The sequence below is a fragment of the Panulirus ornatus genome, chromosome 13, assembly GCF_036320965.1.
Source record: "Panulirus ornatus isolate Po-2019 chromosome 13, ASM3632096v1, whole genome shotgun sequence".
NCBI classification, from domain to species: domain Eukaryota; kingdom Metazoa; phylum Arthropoda; class Malacostraca; order Decapoda; family Palinuridae; genus Panulirus; species Panulirus ornatus.
Window position 1 is genome coordinate 60165043 of NC_092236.1, and position 19703 is coordinate 60184745.

Consider the following 19703-nt stretch of genomic DNA (forward strand, 5'->3'; position numbering starts at 1 on the left):
CTCAGTCTTGAACATTAAGTTTAATGCCTCCAAGACACATTTTCTGCCCATCTATCAAAAATTCATCAACTTTTCTAACTCATTAACATACTTGGTATTAATGTAACATCTCTATCTTGGAAACCCCAAATTATGAAAAAATCTAAGTCTGTCTCTAAGAACTTGGGAGTCCTTTTTAAATGTCAAAATTTCTTTTCTTTTGAACAGTTTCACCATTTATACAAAGGAATAATGCGTCCTTGTATTAAGTACTGCTCACACAAGTGGTTCTAGCTTAGTGTCATACTCGACATAGTCTAGTCAAAAGCAGTCCAACTTTTTTTCAACACTCTCAGACTACAACACTTGACCCACTTGCCCCATGCTGCAGTATTGGTTCACTTTCCATATTCTTTAGGTATTACTTTGGTTTTTGCCACTAAGAGCTGGCTGCTTGTGCTTCTACCACTAGGTAGACCACACAATACTTGGAAAGCTCATGCGTCAAATGATTATTGTGTGGCCACTAGCAACTAAAGGATGGGCTGTTTTGATAACTGTTATTTTCTGTACATCTAGAAGCTTTGGAACTCCTTACTGTCTCATGTCTTTCCCAATAACTATGACCTGGCACTTTTTAAAAGACAAGTTTTCCATTTCCTTTGAAATTTGTGAATACTTATCCTTGTCTCTTCTTTTTGCCTTTCATTAATCTCTCTATATTCTAATCAAGGCCCGGCCTTGCTGTGGACTTTTATCCATGACTGGAGCTTCCAACTCAAAAAATAAGGGCATGTGTTAGTATTTTGTAGGACCCATGTCCATGTTTTGGTTGCATAGTTTGAGAAGACTGCCATTCCTTGATTCTTTCTTCACTTCCATACTTACACCCTTACCCTTCATTATTCAGTTAAGAGCCCCAGTGACTCTTCTACCCTGTATGCTCTCTTCCTTATCTTTCCTTCCATATCACCAAACTTACACAAGATAGCTCCCAAATACTTGAATTCTGTCACCTCAGTATTTCTTCCCCCATAGCTATAAAACATGAAGGTGTAATAGCAGTGTGGGCAAGAGGTTTTTCACACATAGAGTGATGGAGTATCAACATAAACAACCAACCTCCTGAAGCAGTAAATGCAATGACCATAGATAGTTTTAAATTGAAGCTACACAATACTTCCCAGATATCTGTAATCAATAAAGAAAACACTCAAAATGTTCTTTAATTATGGAACACAGGTCTCTATCAGTCCTTTTCATGTATTCACTACTCTTTCTCACATGCCCACTTCCTACCTTCTGAATGGCACACATTTCTTTTTCATAGGTTGGCACTGTTTTCCAAAATACCTCCCATTCTTCAACACAAGTGAGGTGTTACCAACTTCAGAGAATCAATATCTTTTTTCTTTTTATTTTTCTTCTTTTAATGGGAACTAAATAAGACAGAGGGAATAAAAGTATTAATACAACATGGGCAGCAAGTTAGCAAACAAAAGTGCAGCTTGTCAGAGGGAAATAAAATTTTCAGTGTAACCAAAAGGCAATGCTGGAGTCAGTTAAAGATAAAAATAATTTCTTCTCTAGTTTCTGGAATAATTAACTCAATCTTTGTTACTGTTAAAAGCATTACTTTGGAGGATAATTTAAGTCCCATAGCACTGCCTGGGCTAGGAGTGGCTAGTATGGACTCAGTTACAGGAATGTACCAAAACCAGTCAGTCAAGAGATCTGCTATGGGGAAGCAAGAGATGAAAGCAAAAAAAGAGACTAAAGATGAAAACACCATACAACAAATGTTTGAGGATGTCATGGAATTTCGATGAGGAAGACCAGAGGACAGCACAACTAGAAGAAGAAGAAGAAAAAAAAAAGCATTTCAAGGATCATGATGATAGTCATGAGACAAGGAGCAGAAATACAGTTTAGTGGAGGGGATTCAGGAGATACAAGGTGAAGCTGTTAAAAAGCAGACAGTTTGATGTGTCTTCTCTGAATATGATAGAAGATGTGGAGTCAGAGGAAAGCACTAAAATGATACAAAATCTACCGACAACACTGGGCAGGGAACAGCAAGAGCATTATTGGCAGCCATTCAGAAAGTTGAAAGGACAAAAGCACACACAGAATCTAATGCATCAATATCAACAGCAGTTCACGTAGAGAAAAGAACATGCACTCACACAGAGAGAGTTATGACAGTAGAGGGCAAAGCAATTTGGAAGGAGTAATTTCACTGGAAAGTCAACATAGTATGAAGAGTGATGGAGAGAAACAGACACAGGGTGACACAAAGAAAGATACACAGGAATTCAAGTGAAGTGGTTGAAAGCACAATATGTAGTTACAGATGAAGCAATCAATATGGGCTAGTTGATGGAAGGTTTAGAAGAGTACAGAACATACAGGAACAATGCTTGCTAGCTACATCAGGGATCATAAAGGTAGAGACAGAGGTTGACACCTCCACACTGAAAGATCTAGCTGAAAAGTGGGTGGCACCAAAATAAGAAAGTCTATCAAAGCAGGAGGTTGATGGGCAAAAAGCATTGATTATTTTTGGCTGGAAATAGATCATACATCAGATAAGGATGAAAGAGGAAAAAAAAAGGAAATATGCATTATAAGACTGCTGGAGGCTATGGGACTGCCAAATGAAATTTTTATGATAAAGGAAAGAACTGGTTATAACCTAACATTAGAGGGTGACTATTTATGGTTGCACTTGACTTTGAGTCATCAAGCCAGGAAGTACTAAAAAAAGCTAAGAATGGTTGAATTCATTGAGATACACATCAAAGCTAAGAATGGTTGAATTCATTGAGATACACATCAAATGTGACAATGGAAGAGAGGAAGAAAAGCAATAAGTCGAATCAGGAGGAAAAAACTGAATACACCACACATGGCAAGAATACAGAGGCCCCCCCCCCCCCCCCCCCCCCCCCCACTAGAACTGCAGAGCTGGCATGAGTGTTAGGAGATGGTGATGTCAAACTGAAAGTAATGTATTTAAATGTTGATGTATTAATAGTTAATGGTAAAGAGCTGGAATTCAAGGATAGTATGAGAGTTAGAGCACCTGATATTATTGGAGTCATGGAAACAGCATACAAAAGAGATAAGTTCTCACCTGTTCTGCCCAGATGGGTACATGATAAGAAAGGAGAGAGAGGGCAAAGGAGCAGCTTGGATTTGCCTTCTTAACAAAAGACAGCCTGAAGTATCAAAAATGTTACAAGATGGCCCATTCAGACAATCTATAATGGGAACAGAAACTGCAAAGAAGAGGGATATGTGAATAGAGGTTGGTAAGGTAGGCGTAGGATTTTATTTCTGCTTGGGGATTGGTGGTTCGTTTTGTAGTGCTTTGGGTGGGAAGGGTCTGGTGCTTTTCCAAAGAATTAAGTGATGACCATCTTGAGGTGGGATAGTATTGGGAGGATCTCTGTTTCATTGTTCAAATGTTTCGTATTTAGTTGCTAAGCAACCATTGTGAGTGTTCTGATCGCTGTTTAGTGTGGTTTAGTTTTAATTTATTTGCTTTTGAGAGGCAGGATGACCAGGCTGAAAAGGCAAAGTTTTGAGCAAAGCAGACAATTTATTTGTAGAGGGTGCTATGGAATTCTTTTGCCTCGTAGCTTTGAAACTCTCTACCTTCTTGTGTCATCTTTCCCAGTAACTATGATCTGGAACATTTTCAAAGAAAGGCTTTTCACTTCCTCCAAAATTTGAAAATACTTTTCCCTGTCTATTCTCCTTCCCTTTCATAATTCTCTATATTTCAATTAAGGCCTGACCTTGATGTGGACTTTTGTTTGTAATTGGAGCCTCCAATGTAAAAAAAAAAAAAAAAAAATCTGTGGGCATTTAGTTAGTTGGTTGCTTTTATAATTACTGTTTGTGTGTTATGAGAAGAGATTTTTCCATGTGTTGCTCATGTTGAGCTGACAGTATGAGGCGTGAAATTTAAGTGTGACATACATGATGCCCAGAATGGTTAGTGTTTTGTTCCTTCAGCTTAACTGTGTTCTGAGTGCCACCTAATCCTGTCAATGTAAATGGAGCTTAAATGCCAAAAGGGACTTCCAGCATGAAAAAAGGATGTATTTCAAATATTCATATACATGTTTGGAATGTTATCTATCACAAAAACACGTGTAAAATTCTTCTTGTGTATCAACATATACTAAACAGATGACACTGTATACAAAATAATCATCCAATGTCATTAAAGTATTAAAGACACTACTGCTGATGAACTGAAAGGACCAGCAATTACAAAATTCAGACTTTATAGCATCCCACCTTTAGGGCTTTCAGTAAATTAATGGTTAACTCTTGTGACCATGCTCAACTTGATAATTTTAAATGAAGAGCATTTTCATCTACTATCAATGCTCAAGTAAAACTAATTGTATGTAAGAGACAAAACATTCCCACAAAACAATACATTAGTATTATGAAAATTAGTCTTATTTCTTTCAATGACCTGATTTTCACAGAAAACTAATCTTTCAATTTGCACATATATACAGTATCCTTTTGTACTTCTAAAATTTTTTTTTATGAAACTAAGCTACAACATAATACAATCTACTGAAGTCAATAATAACATTAACAGTCCTGAAGTACTGCACTTTGATATTAAAACACAAATTACATGTAATTAATTTCATCCTACCATTACATTGTTCATAAAAACAGGTACTGTATGGCTTCTAGGAATTCAGTCTTGTCATCTGGAAAAGGTCTAACATTCTTCACATCTCTGTAGGTCATTAAATCAATTTTCACTTGTTCATACAATCTGTCACTTAAAGATTTTTCAACCTTACTTGGTGATGTAACTTCTCCAGATAAATCATGGCAAAATAACCATTTGCTTTTGTCTGTTGAAGTTTTACCCTTTTCTGTTTTATCACTACTCATTTTTTCATCCATATCTGTCACTTCAATTTCTCCTGTTCTTTCATTAAAAATTCTATCATCTTTATCCACCACTTCAATGTCTCTCCCATTAGGGGTGTTATGATTTTTTTTGACTGGCAACTCACCAGCCTGAACAATTTTAGGATGTTTTACATTTGTTCCATGACACATATGAACTTGATAAACTCCTTTTCTTGAAGCAAACTGGAGAAACCTGGCACCAGACACTTCTAAGTAGCTGTTGGTATAAATAAAAACAAACATCATCTGATCCTCATAACTGGGAAGAATGCCACTGGGGTTGCTACAAGAAGAAGTGATTATTGATGGTTTACTGTACTTCTGAGAACATTCACCTCGATGAAAAGCCTAATGGGAAAAAGAATTGAAATGAATCAATTTTGATAGATAGCAGGAATCATTTCCAAAAATAAAATATCTAAAAAATGTATGACTGTTATTCATTCACCTAAGATTGTTTATCCATACCAATAATGTTTCATAACGGGTTGAGAGAGAGAGAGAGAGAGAGAGAGAGAGAGAGAGAGAGAGAGAGAGAGAGAGAGAGAGAGAGAGAGAGAGAGAGAGAGAGAGAGAGAGAGAGAGAGAGAGAGAGAGAGAGAGAGAGAGAGAGAGAGAGAGAGAGAGAGAGAGAGAGAGAGAGAGAGAGAGAGAGAGAGAGAGAGAGAGAGAGAGAGAGAGAGAGAGAGAGAGAGAGAGAGAGAGAGAGAGAGAGAGAGAGAGAGAGAGAGAGAGAGAGAGAGAGAGAGAGAGAGAGAGAGAGAGAGAGAGAGAGAGAGAGAGAGAGAGAGAGAGAGAGAGAGAGAGAGAGAGAGAGAGAGAGAGAGAGAGAGAGAGAGAGAGAGAGAGAGAGAGAGAGAGAGAGAGAGAGAGAGAGAGAGAGAGAGAGAGAGAGAGAGAGAGAGAGAGAGAGAGAGAGAGAGAGAGAGAGAGAGAGAGAGAGAGAGAGAGAGAGAGAGAGAGAGAGAGAGAGAGAGAGAGAGAGAGAGAGAGAGAGAGAGAGAGAGAGAGAGAGAGAGAGAGAGAGAGAGAGAGAGAGAGAGAGAGAGAGAGAGAGAGAGAGAGAGAGAGAGAGAGAGAGAGAGAGAGAGAGAGAGAGAGAGAGAGAGAGAGAGAGAGAGAGAGAGAGAGAGAGAGAGAGAGAGAGAGAGAGAGAGAGAGAGAGAGAGAGAGAGAGACTAGCTTAAAGGAATGGAATCTGACAACCAGTGAAGTGCTGATCCATTACGCAGCCATCACTAACAATTCCAATAGCTATGCATGTAGTACTGGTAATATACCTCCCTGGTTGTTGGATGCCTTGCAACTACTCTCTGCAAATGTCTACCTACTTGCAAAGTCAATATAAAATTTGCAAAAGGTGTCATCGGACTCTGCTTGCTTAATGTTACACCACGAGTGAAAGTTACCTTTGGCAAGGATATATTAATGGTAGTACGGTCTTATCAAAGAACTTCTCACTCTAAAGAAATGCTCATTTTCCTGCTACTGGAAGCAGTGCAGCCTTGGGCTGCATGAGTCTTCAGGAGGAGGTCCTGGATAACACCAGGACTAGTTTATAAAAATTTTCATGAGGTAATTATAAATAAATAATCTCTAAAACTCACTCTTTCCCCAAGCCTATCCTCAAATTAATCATAAACTGAAGGGTTTCTTCTTAATATCAGTACAACAAAAATACAGCCATTTTTCTTACCAGATTTGGTGTCCCCATGTATAATTTCAGCAACTGATGCATTTCCTTCGTAGTTGCGAAATCTATGGCAGTCTTTCCATCCTTCGTCTCATCCCTCAGCAAGGTATCACCTGTAAATCATTCACCTTAAAGAAAGAGCTTTAAATAACTGGAAATAGATATGACAGTGCATGGAACTATGGGAGCTAAGGTGACTCTTATGGTGAAAGGTGAGGCAAAGGTCCAGGAAGTGCAAATATTGAGATGTGCATGGAAGGAAAGGTCACATCTGAGGGGGTAAAGAGGAGTATATTTAATAGTATAGTAGTCCTGATGGTATTTCAAAGGAGCAAGTCTTATGCCCTAAATATTAAAGATAGGGTGAGGGTGGATGTGTTGGATATGAAATGCCTATAAACAATATATGGTGTGAAGACGGATGATGATGTAAGAAATTATAGAATAAGTGAGAAGTGTGGTAGTATGAGTATGATTGAGGTAGATGACCTGGATTTGCTAATATGGTTTGAACATGTGAAGAGGATGAATGAAGAAGACTCTAAGAGGATGTACATGTACATCTACTTTACCTAAGTCTAGAAACATCAGTGTCTAACTCCAGAGCCATAAGTTCCTGCAAAGCACTTTTATATGCAACAGCAGTGTTACCGACTTCATGAAAAAGACTCGATAAAGCTCTAAACAAAGACACAGAATATTTTCTTTTTAGACTCTCTGAGAGCATGTCTACATGGAAGGGCAATCATCATGTGAAAGACCATGCATCAGACATTCTCAAAGCTTTCTTTTAAATATATGCAAGAGAAAACCTAAACAAAATGGTTCAAAACCTGAAAGCTTTGATGCAGCATCACTTCAAGATGATTTCTCTCTACAAGCCTATGAGGAATATTACTAGGGAACAAACATTTTTGCAGTAACCCTTTGCACAAAGATTATTTTACTGTCATTGCTATCATAATTATTTATTTATTTATTTTGTTTTGTCGCTGTCTCCCGCGTTTGCGAGGTAGCGCAAGGAAACAGACGAAAGAAATGGCCCAACCCACCCCCATACACAATGTATATATATATACACGTCCACACACGCAAATATACATACCTATACATCTCAATGTACACATATATATACACACACAGACACATACATATATACCCATGCACACAATTCACACTGTCTGCCTTTATTCATTCCCTTCGCCACCTCGCCACACATGGAATACCATCCCCCTCCCCCCTCATGTGTGCGAGGCTAGCACTAAGAAAAGACAACAAAGGCCCTATTCGTTCACACTCAGTCTCTAGCTGTCATGCAATAATGCCCGAAACCACAGCTCCCTTTCCACATCCAGGCCCCACACAACTTTCCATGGTTTACCCCAGACGCTTCACATGCCCTGATTCAATCCACTGACAACACGTCAACCCCGGTATACCACATCGATCCAATTCACTCTATTCCTTGCCCGCCTTTCACCCTCCTGCATGTTCAGGCCCCGATCACACAAAATCTTTTTCACTCCATCTTTCCACCTCCAATTTGGTCTCCCACTTCTCCTCGTTCCCTTCACCTCCAACACATATATCCTCTTGGTCATTCTCTCCATGTGCCCAAACCATTTCAAAACACCCTTTTCTGCTCTCTCAACCACGCTCTTTTTATTTCCACACATCTCTCATACCCTTACATTACTTACTCGATCAAACCACCTCACACCACACATTGTCCTCAAACATCTCATTTCCAGCACATCCATCCTCCTGCGCACAACTCTATCCATAGCCCACGCCTCGCAACCATACAACATTGTTGGAACCACTATTCCTTCAAACATACCCATTTTTGCTTTCCGAGATAATGTTCTCGACTTCCACGCATTCTTCAAGGCTCCCAGGATTTTCGCCCCCTCCCCCACCCTATGATTTACTTCCGCTTCCATGGTTCCATCCGCTGCCAGATCCACTCCCAGATATCTAAAACACTTTACTTCCTCCAGTTTTTCTCCATTCAAACTTACCTCCCAATTGACTTGACCCTCAACCCTACTGAACCTAATAACTTTGCTCTTATTCACATTTACTCTTAACTTTCTTCTTTCACACACTTTACCAAACTCAGTCACCAGCTTCTGCAGTTTCTCACATGAATCAGCCACCAGCACTGTATCATCAGCGAACAACAACTGACTCACTTCCCAAGCTCTCTCATCCACAACAGACTTCATACTTGCCCCTCTTTCCAAAACTCTTGCATTCACATCCCTAACAACCCCATCCATAAACAAATTAAACAACCATGGAGACATCACACACCCCTGCCGCAAACCTACATTCACTGAGAACCAATCACTTTCCTCTCTTCCTACACGTACACATGACTTACATCCTCGATAAAAACTTTTCACTGCTTCTAACAACTTGCCTCCCACACCGTATATCATAATTACTCAACCCTCAGAATCAGTTAGCTTGATGATCAGCTTCTTAAAGATCTACAAAGGTCCCTTGCCAACCATAGTATTGCCAACAACAGTTTTCAGTATATATTCCAAAAATAATGTATGCCATTTTACCAATCATGGCACCATGTTTTGAGTATCTAAGGTTTTCCAGAGCACCATCAAATTTTTTTCCAGGCATTACACAAGTGTCATGTGGCCATGGGCTACTTGTAGTCCACCCCAGCACATCTTCATTACTTATTGTTAGGGCAAACATTCAGGTAGTCCTTTGTGTGGCACAGCTGGCTGGCTGCTCTACTGGAGTATAGAGGTACACCATGAGTGATATACTGCCATCATTCTTATTACCTAACATATTTGTGTACAATTTCTTTGTACTTTTATAGGATAAGCATGTTGAGTGAGGAAAGATTGACAAAGAGGATATATGTGTCAGAGGTCTCCCGCTTCTCCTTGTTCCCTCCACCTCCGACACATATATCCTCTTGGTCAATCTTTCCTCACTCATTTTCTCCATGTGCCCAAACCATTTCAAAACACCCTCTCCTGCTCTCTCAGAACCATACAACATTGTTGGAACCACTATTCCTTCAAACATAGCCATTTTTGCTTTCGGAGATAATGTTCTCGACTTCCTCACATTCTTCAAGGCTCCCAGGATTTTCGCCCCCTCCCCCACCATATAATTCACTTCCGCTTCCATGGTTCCATCCGCTGCCAGATCCACTCCCAGATATCTAAAACACTTTACTTTCTCCAGTTTTTCTCCATTCAAACTTGCCTCCCAATTGACTTGACCCTCAACCCAACTGTATCTAATAACCTTGCTCTTATTCACATTTACTATATATATATATATATATATATATATATATATATATATATATATATATATATATATATATATTTTTTTTTTTTCTTTTTTTTTTTTTGTCGCTGCCTCCCGCGTTTGCGAGGTAGTGCAAGGAAACAGACGAAAGAAATGGCCCAACCCACCCCCATACACATGTATATACATACGTCCACACACGCAAATATACATACCTACACAGCTTTCCATGGTTTACCCCAGACGCTTCACATGCCCTGATTCAATCCACTGACAGCATGTCAACCCCAGTATACCACATCGATCCAATTCACTCTATTCCTTGCCCTCCTTTCACCCTCCTGCATGTTCAGGCCCCGATCACACAAAATCTTTTTCACTCCATCTTTCCACCTCCAATTTGGTCTCCCACTTCTCCTCGTTCCCTCCACCTCCGACACATATATGCTCTTGGTCAATCTTTCCTCACTCATTCTCTCCATGTGCCCAAACCATTTCAAAACACCCTCTTCTGCTCTCTCAACCACGCTCTTTTTATTTCCACACATCTCTCTTACCCTTACGTTACTTACTCGATCAAACCACCTCACACCACACATTGTCCTCAAACATCTCATTTCCAGCACATCCATCCTCCTGCGCACAAATCTATCCATAGTCCACGCCTCGCAACCATACAACATTGTTGGAACCACTATTCCTTCAAACATACCCATTTTTGCCTTCCGAGATAATGTTCTCGACTTCCACACATTCTTCAAGGCTCCCAGAATTTTCGCCCCCTCACCCACCCTAATATATATATATATATATATATATATATATATATATATATATATATATATATTTTTTTTTTTTATACTTTGTCACTGTCTCCCGCGTTTGCGAGGTAGCGCAAGGAAACAGACGAAAGAAATGGCCCAACCCACCCCCATACACATGTATATACATACATCCACACACGCAAATATACATACCTACACAGCTTTCCATGGTTTACCCCAGACGCTTCACATGCCTTGATTCAATCCACTGACAGCACGTCAACCCCTGTATACCACATCGCTCCAATTCACTCTATTCCTTGCCCTCCTTTCACCCTCCTGCATGTTCAGGCCCCGATCACACAAAATCTTTTTCACTCCATCTTTCCACCTCCAATTTGGTCTCCCTCTTCTCCTCGTTCCCTCCACCTCCAACACATATATCCTCTTGGTCAATCTTTCCTCACTCATTCTCTCCATGTGCCCAAACCATTTCAAAACACCCTCTTCTGCTCTCTCAACCACGCTCTTTTTATTTCCACACATCTCTCTTACCCTTACGTTACTTACTCGATCAAACCACCTCACACCACACATTTTCCTCAAACATCTCATTTCCAGCACATCCATCCTCCTGCGCACATCTCTATCCATAGCCCACGCCTCGCAACCATACAACATTGTTGGAACCACTATTCCTTCAAACATACCCATTTTTGCTTTCCGAGATAATGTTCTCGACTTCCACACATTTTTCAAGGCTCCCAAAATTTTCGCCCCCTCCTCCACCCTATGATCCACTTCCGCTTCCATGGTTCCATCCGCTGACAGATCCACTCCCAGATATTTTTTTTCTGTCTCCCACATTTGCGAGGTAGCGCAAGGAAACAAGCGTGCAAGGAATAGAGTGAATTGGAACGATGTGGTATACCGGGGTCGACGTGCTGTCAATGGATTGAACCAGGGCATGTGAAGCGTCTGGGGTAAACCATGGAAAGTTCTGTGGGGCCTGGATGTGGAAAGGGAGCTGTGGTTTCGGTGCATTGTTACATGACAGCTAGAGACTGAGTGTGAACAAATGGGGCCTTTGTTGTCTTTTCCTAGCGCTACCTCGCATACATGAGGGGGGAGGGGGTTGTTGTTCCATGTGTGGCGAGGTGGCGATGGGAATAAATAAGGGCAGACAGTATGAATTATGTACATGTGTATATATGTATGTGTCTGTGTGTGTATATATTTGTGCACACTGAGATGTATAGGTATGTATATTTGCGTGTGTGGGCGTGTGCGTGTGTACATTGTGTATGGGGGTGGGTTGTGCCATTTCTTTCGTCTGTTTCCTTGCGCTACCTTGCAAATGCGGAAGACAGCGACAAAGCAAAATAAATAAAAAAAAGTATATATGTATATGTCTGTGTGTGTATATATATGTATACATCGAGATGTATAGGTATGTATATTTGTGTGTGTGGACATGTATGTATATACATGTGTATGTGGGTGGGTTGGGCCATTCTTTCGTCTGTTTCCTTGCGCTACCTCGCTAACGCAGGAGACAGCGACAAAGCAAAATAAATAAATAAATAAATAATATATATATATATATATATCTATCTATATAATTTGCTTTGTCGCTGTCTCCCGCATTAGCGAGGTAGCGCAAGGAAACAGATGAAAGAGAAGGGGGCCAAGTGAGAATCTCTTGGGGATAGGGGAGAAAGAATACTTCCCATGTATTCCCTGCGTGTCGTAGAAGGCGACTAAAAGGGGAGGGAGCGGGGGGCTGGAAATCCTCCCCTCTCTTTTTTTTTTTCTTAATTCTCCAAAAGAAGGAACAGAGAAGGGGGCCAGGTGAGGATATTCCCTCAAAGGCCCAGTCCTCTGTTCTTATTGCTACCTCGCTAACACGGGAAATGGCGAATAGTTTGAAAGAAAAAGAAAAAACAATATATATATATCCCTGGGGATAGGGGAGAAAGAATACTTCCCACATATTCCCTGCATGTCGTAGAAGGCGACTAAAAGGGGAGAGAGCGGGTGTACCAAACCATGGAAAGTTTCGTGGGGCCTGATGTGGAAAGGGAGCTGTGGTTCCAGTACATTACACATGACAGCTACAGACTGAGTGTGAATGAATGTGGCCTTTGTTGTCTTTTCCTAGTGCTACCTTATGTATGTGCGTGGGGTGGGGGGTGCTATTTCGTGTGTGGCGGGGTGGCGATGGGAATGGATGAAGGCTGCAAGTATGAATATGCACATGTTTGTATATGTATATGTCTGTGTATGTATATGTATGTATACCTTGAAATGTATATGTAAAGGTGCATGTGTGGGCATTTATGTATACACATGTGTATGTGGGTGGGTTGGGCCATTCTTTCGTCTGTTTCCTTGAGCTACCTTGCTAACGTGGAAGACAGTGACTAAGTATAATAAATAAATGAGTAAAGTCTATATATGTGTATGAGTGGATGTATCTTTCTCCATCAGTTTCCTGGTGCTACCTAACTAATGCGGGAAATGAAGATGAAGTATAAAAAAAAATACATGGGGAAAAAATTGTGTAGCATGAAATCCCTTCCTGTAAAGAAAAAGGGTAATGGGACTGGGTGTAACCAAAATGAAATCGGGCCTAAAAAAAAGCTATAATTATTGCAAACTTATAAAAACCTGGAATATCCATTTTGTCAGCAAAGTACCTCCTAATCCACTTGACATCCTTCCACATCAACACAGTGAAAATACATTAATTCTTAGTTAATTTCTTTAGCAAAGCATGATAGTGACATTCTGCGAGGACACAGACTTTTTTATTCCTATGTTCTCCATACGTACAGACATGAAGTTGGGAGGAAATCTGTCTATCCATCTATACCTGTGACATCCATTCACTCTAGGAACTCCCATCAAGGGGTGGCCACAGCAAGAGTCTCCACATATCCCTGTCCTTGCATGCTTCCCTTCGCATACACCATTCGATGCATTCTTCCCCATTTCTCCCTCCAGGGAAGGAATACTGCTGCTTAAGGGTTAATTGCTTCATTTTGAAAGGTCAAGTATCATCCACTTTTCCTCTGAGTCTCAATTGACAGCTAGAAAGGGTATGGTGTTGAGTCAGTTTCATAGCACTTGTGTGCGACATGTCTCAGAAGTGCTCCTTAAGTCATTTAGAAATGGACTTGCCAAATGGATGTTACAAAAGCTTTGGGAGCTTCCCCATCGCCAAAATGAGTCCTTGATATCACCAGATTTAAAATCTAGGTTTTCCTGGAGGTGTATGGGGCATGTAATGTACTGCATGTTCCAAGGAAGGGGAAAGTGGCATGTATTTCCATTTACACGTCTTTGCTCATGAAGCTCCATAACTACATGAGAAAAAATACGACATTATTAGCCTTTAAATACAAATACAATCACACTTAGATATATTATGACATACTATCCCAAATGGTACTTAGGGGGAGTTTAGATGTGGGAAGCTCATATTCTATGTCACTCTATGTGGAGTGAAGGGTGAGAGGCTGTAAAATCACACATCACAATGTTAACCACAAGCAGGGATTAAAATATCTCACAAAAGTAAGGATGTATTCTTGGGCATTGCTTAGCAATAGTGGCATGATCATGCCCTTCAATAGGAAACAAAGTATAGCATAAGTCAAAAAGGAGACTTACCAAATGTCATGTTGGTGGAGGAAGCTGAAGTTCAGGGGGAATTGACTACAAGATATTTTATAAGGAAATATGAAGTACATACTAATGCTTGCATATCAAACAAGATGCTAAGTCATCAGTAAACAAGACAGCTTTTCTTCACAGCAAGGACTGCACATTTCCCTGTCTTAGATAATTCTGACTTATAAAAATTTTAAGTTGCAGCATTTCTATATCTTACCTCCACATTCTAGAAGTAGTTTAACAGTGCTAAGATGATTGGATTCTACTGCATTATGTAAAGGTGTTCTTTTCTTATCTCCACCTCTGGCACTGGTATTAACAGCATGAGAGTAATAACCTGAAAATGTCAGCGTGAGCAATTATCTATTCAAAAATACATTCGTAGTGTAGTGAGAATAAAATTCATGTTTGATATATCTAAAAATAATGACAGAGCATTCATCTACATCAAATGAGGTAAAAGGGATTTTGTACAAGAGAGAGATTAAGTATGAAAGGGCATCCTGAAGTAGTTTAATAGTGCTGGAACAACTGAATTCTAACACATCATGAAAATATATTCTATCCATTCCAACCCAGCACCAATGTTAAAAGTGCAACAGTAACAGTGATATGGAACTTTTATCATACAACTATCTAATTCTTGTTCCAATATGTTCATAGTTTAGAGGAAATAAAATGGCATTTATGATAGGTTTGAAAAGAATTTTTTTTTTTTTTTTTTTTTTTTTTTTTTTTTTTTTTTTTTTATACTTTGTCGCTGTCTCCCGCGTTTGCGAGGTAGCGCAAGGAAACAGACGAAAGAAATGGCCCAACCCCCCCCATACACATGTACATACACACGTCCACACACGCAAATATACATACCTACACAGCTTTCCATGGTTTACCCCGGACGCTTCACATGCCTTGATTCAAATCCACTGACAGCACGTCAACCCCTGTATACCACATCGCTCCAATTCACTCTATTCCTTGCCCTCCTTTCACCCTCCTGCATGTTCAGGCCCCGATCACACAAAATCTTTTTCACTCCATCTTTCCACCTCCAATTTGGTCTCCCTCTTCTCCTCGTTCCCTCCACCTCCGACACATATATCCTCTTGGTCAATCTTTCCTCACTCATTCTCTCCATGTGCCCAAACCATTTCAAAACACCCTCTTCTGCTCTCTCAACCACGCTCTTTTTATTTCCACACATCTCTCTTACCCTTACGTTACTTACTCGATCAAACCACCTCACACCACACATTGTCCTCAAACATCTCATTTCCAGCACATCCATCCTCCTGCGCACAACTCTATCCATAGCCCACGCCTCGCAACCATACAACATTGTTGGAACTACTATTCCTTCAAACATACCCATTTTTGCTTTCCGGGATAATGTTCTCGACTTCCACACATTTTTCAAGGCTCCCAAAATTTTCGCCCCCTCCCCCACCCTATGATCCACTTCCGCTTCCATGGTTCCATCCGCTGACAGATCCACTCCCAGATATCTAAAACACTTCACTTCCTCCAGTTTTTCACCATTCAAACTCACCTCCCAATTGACTTGACCCTCAACCCTACTGTACCTAATAACCTTGCTCTTATTCACATTTACTCTTAACTTTCTTCTTCCACACACTTTACCAAACTCCGTCACCAGCTTCTGCAGTTTCTCACATGAATCCGCCACCAGCGCTGTATCATCAGCGAACAACAACTGACTCACTTCCCAAGCTCTCTCATCCCCAACAGACTTCATACTTGCCCCTCTTTCCAAGACTCTTGCATTTACCTCCCTAACAACCCCATCCATAAACAAATTAAACAACCATGGAGACATCACACACCCCTGCCGCAAACCTACATTCGCTGAGAACCAATCACTTTCCTCTCTTCCTACACGTACACATGCCTTACATCCTCGATAAAAACTTTTCACTGCTTCTAACAACTTGCCTCCCACACCATATATTCTTAATACCTTCCACAGAGCATCTCTATCAACTCTATCATATGCCTTCTCCAGATCCATAAATGCTACATACAAATCCATTTGCTTTTCTAAGTATTTCTCACATACATTCTTCAAAGCAAACACCTGATCCACACATCCTCTACCACTTCTGAAACCACACTGCTCTTCCCCAATCTGATGCTCTGTACATGCCTTCACCCTCTCAATCAATACCCTCCAATATAATTTACCAGGAATACTCAACAAACTTATACCTCTGTAATTTGAGCACTCACTCTTATCCCCTTTGCCTTTGTACAATGGCACTATGCACGCATTCCGCCAATCCTCAGGCACCTCACCATGAGTCATACATACATTAAATAACCTTACCAACCAGTCAACAATACAGTCACCCCCTTTTTTAATAAATTCCACTGCAATACCATCCAAACCAGGTATGAAAAGAAATACAAAGAATAATCTCTGCAAATGAGATTAAATGGTAATCATGTTACAGAAAGTAAAATTATGAAAAGAGTGTGTTTACTCTTGTGCCAGCCTGCATGGCAGGGCCAAGAACCCTAGTTGTAATTGTAACAAGTAACTCCTCATCTTGCTCACTACAGTATAAAGAAAGTAAGCTTTCCTTCTTCTTGTAAACATGCACTAGTTAAGCCTATAAATGAAGACTGACACTCAAGACCCTTCTGAAGTGAGTCACATTGTTCTGACTTCACTGCTTCCAAAGTCTTTGAAACTCAATTACCATTTCATCTTTTTCTATGTTTATAATGTCTAGTCATCCTCTCTTTTGAGACATTGGAAACCCTTTGCTGCTGTCCTTTATATCTCAAAAACTTTTAACAAGGTGCTGAACTGGGGTCTAATCTCCAAGTTTCCATATTTTGTCTTTCTTCTCTCATTCTCTCCTGCCTTTTCAAATATAGCTTCCTTTCTGCCTGGTTAATTTCTGTAAATGTTAAAAGGACCAACCTCTTCCTCTTTCACTATCAACAGTGGTTTCTTGCAGGGATCTGTCTAGTCTCCTATGCTCTTTCTCCTTGTTATCAACAAACATCTTTCTCCAAAAATAGCCCTATTCACTCCTAAGCTGATGACTTATCAATACACTCCCCTACTTCTTTGAAATACACTTTATCTCATCAAAGCCATCTCTATACACTTATATGGACATGATTCCCCTGTGGGGCAGACATAAGCTTGTTAAGTTCAATGCCTCTAATGGAGGTTTTGAAATAAAAAAAATTCTTTTAGCTCCAAAGTGGAGTCCTAAGAACAATGAGTTATTCCTTGGGGAACATCAGTGTCTGGATCAATGAACCCCCTCAAAATTGGGTGGTAAGCTCTCTTCTAGGTGCAAATTTCTGTTAAATCTCCATTCACTGATGTCTTTTGCTTGACCTGGATAGGATTGCTTAGGCAATAAGTAACCACCACTTGGTGAATGTTCATGAATTGCCCACTAATGACACCTTAGGCCTCATGCTATCTGTGGGTTGTAGTGCCAACATGAGGAAGTATGGCAAGGGAAGGCAAGATCATCTATGGAGAAGAGAAAGGGAGTAGGTGATAGGACAGAATCCTGAGAGATCAATGTTAACGAGATGGGGAGAAGATGTTCCATTAACAACAACTGCAAAGACACAGTTAGAGAGGAGACAATGCATTAGGGAACAGAAAGCAGCAGAAAAATCATAGAAGGGAGATAAGAGAGCGAAGACTTAAGCCAACCTGTATCACAAGCTTTAGAGATGTTGACAGTTATGAAAACTATTCTCTCAAAGTCCTTGGGATAAGAAGACCAGCAGTGAATCACACAGGAGATGCTCACCAGTAGACCTAGCACTGCAAAATCCATATTCATGATCAGAGTGAAGGGAGTGGGGTTCTAAGTTTTAAAATGAGAGACAAGGAGAGTTTCAGACTTTGGAGAGTACAATAATTGGAAGGGCTGCACCAAGGTATGCTTCCAAGAGGGAGGATGGTCTTAAGAAGACTCTAGGTTTTTAAACATGGGCAAAACTGGTTAACAAAGACTGCAACTAGTTCGGTGACATGCTCCTCTAGGATACCAAAAGGTATTCTGTCTGAGCCACATACCTTGTCTAGTGGCTGAAAGGGTACTCAGAAGACCCTACATAAAGGAAATATGAGACAGCATAGGTTCAGTGGGAGAAGTTAGGGACACAAGATTAGCAGCAGAATCATCCAAAATAGAATTGGAGGAAAAGAAAGTACTAAAAGGAGATGCTTTATCTGCTGTAGAGTCAGTTTCAGAATGATCATGTTGGAAGAAAGGACAAGTTGAACTGCATAAGTTACTGGAGATGTTTCTGGTTTACAATCAGAAATATTTGTCAGCAGAAGATTTAAGTCACCATACTTCCTCTTGATGAAGCTGTGCTTAATGTTACAAAGAACAGCTTTGCTGTGATTCTGAAAAAAATGAAAGTCGAGTGGGTTACAGGGGAAGGGAAGAGCTTCCATGACCCAGTATGCTCTGTCGCTGATGACAGTGAGTGAGTGTCACATAGATACAAAGACCCAAGGTCCAAGCAAGGGAGTCTCACCTAAAAATAAAGAAAAAAAGTGAAGGAAAGGATAACAAAGCAAAGGCTCTCTCCACCTTGCATTCCCTCTGGCACACACCAGATGGGAAACAGGTAGAAAAAAAATATTTTGCACGATTAATATGCCTGAAGGATATCTTTATAGGAAAGTCAAAAAGTAGAATAAACATGAATATGTCATGCATTCCCTTCAATATCTGTTAAGAAGACAACAGCAGGGATAAACTAGAGCTCCAGCCTCTCGACCTAACATGCCTATATAATTCCTAATGTTGAAGAATTATTCAATAATTCTTACTCTCTCAAAGCAACTGACATGGGTTACTCAATGTTGGTATGTTACAGTAGCATGGCAAGGGAAAGACCAGTGGTTGAGAAGGTAGCATGATATATCACTGCATTATGATGAATGAATGATCAATACTGGAGAGTGACAAGTGATGACCAAGCCTAATTTTGATGATATTAAGGGTGTTGCTCTGAAAAAAATTTTCTGGAAACTTTTTCCACACATCAGTGATGTCATAGGTAAAGAAATATTTCATACAGTCCAGATTAATTTGGTGACCTCTACATTCAAGTCCACTTCCCCTCATTGGTAATGCTGGTACTACTGTAAGGAAATTTTCAATATTGACGTTGTTGAAGTTTTTAAGTATTTTAAATATTCTGTTAATTTGTAGTCTCTCTTCATATGGTTCTTTAAGTAAGGAAGGAATCGCATAAGATGCTCTTCACTATACTGCTTCCAATTTAAGGAATATGCTTGCTAAGTTGGAAGCCCAAAATTGTACTAC

General features: G+C 40.1%; 1 protein-coding gene across 8 annotated transcripts in view; it reads right to left on the reverse strand.

Annotated features, from left to right (window-relative positions):
• Positions 1 to 4068: 4068 nt before the first annotated feature.
• LOC139752957 (uncharacterized) overlaps positions 4069 to 19703 on the reverse strand; it is a 106414-nt gene continuing 90779 nt past the window's right edge. For 6 of the 8 annotated variants that reach the window (XM_071669080.1, XM_071669081.1, XM_071669079.1 and 3 more), the window contains 3 exons: positions 14582 to 14701; positions 6632 to 6741; positions 4069 to 5283 (listed from right to left, as the gene is read on the reverse strand). In XM_071669080.1, coding sequence (XP_071525181.1) covers positions 4678 to 5283; positions 6632 to 6741; positions 14582 to 14701 — 836 coding nt within the window. In that variant the 3' untranslated portion in view covers positions 4069 to 4677. The remainder of the gene's footprint in view (positions 5284 to 6631; positions 6742 to 14581; positions 14702 to 19703) is intronic. The other 2 variants (XM_071669085.1, XM_071669082.1) reach the window with 2 other exon arrangements.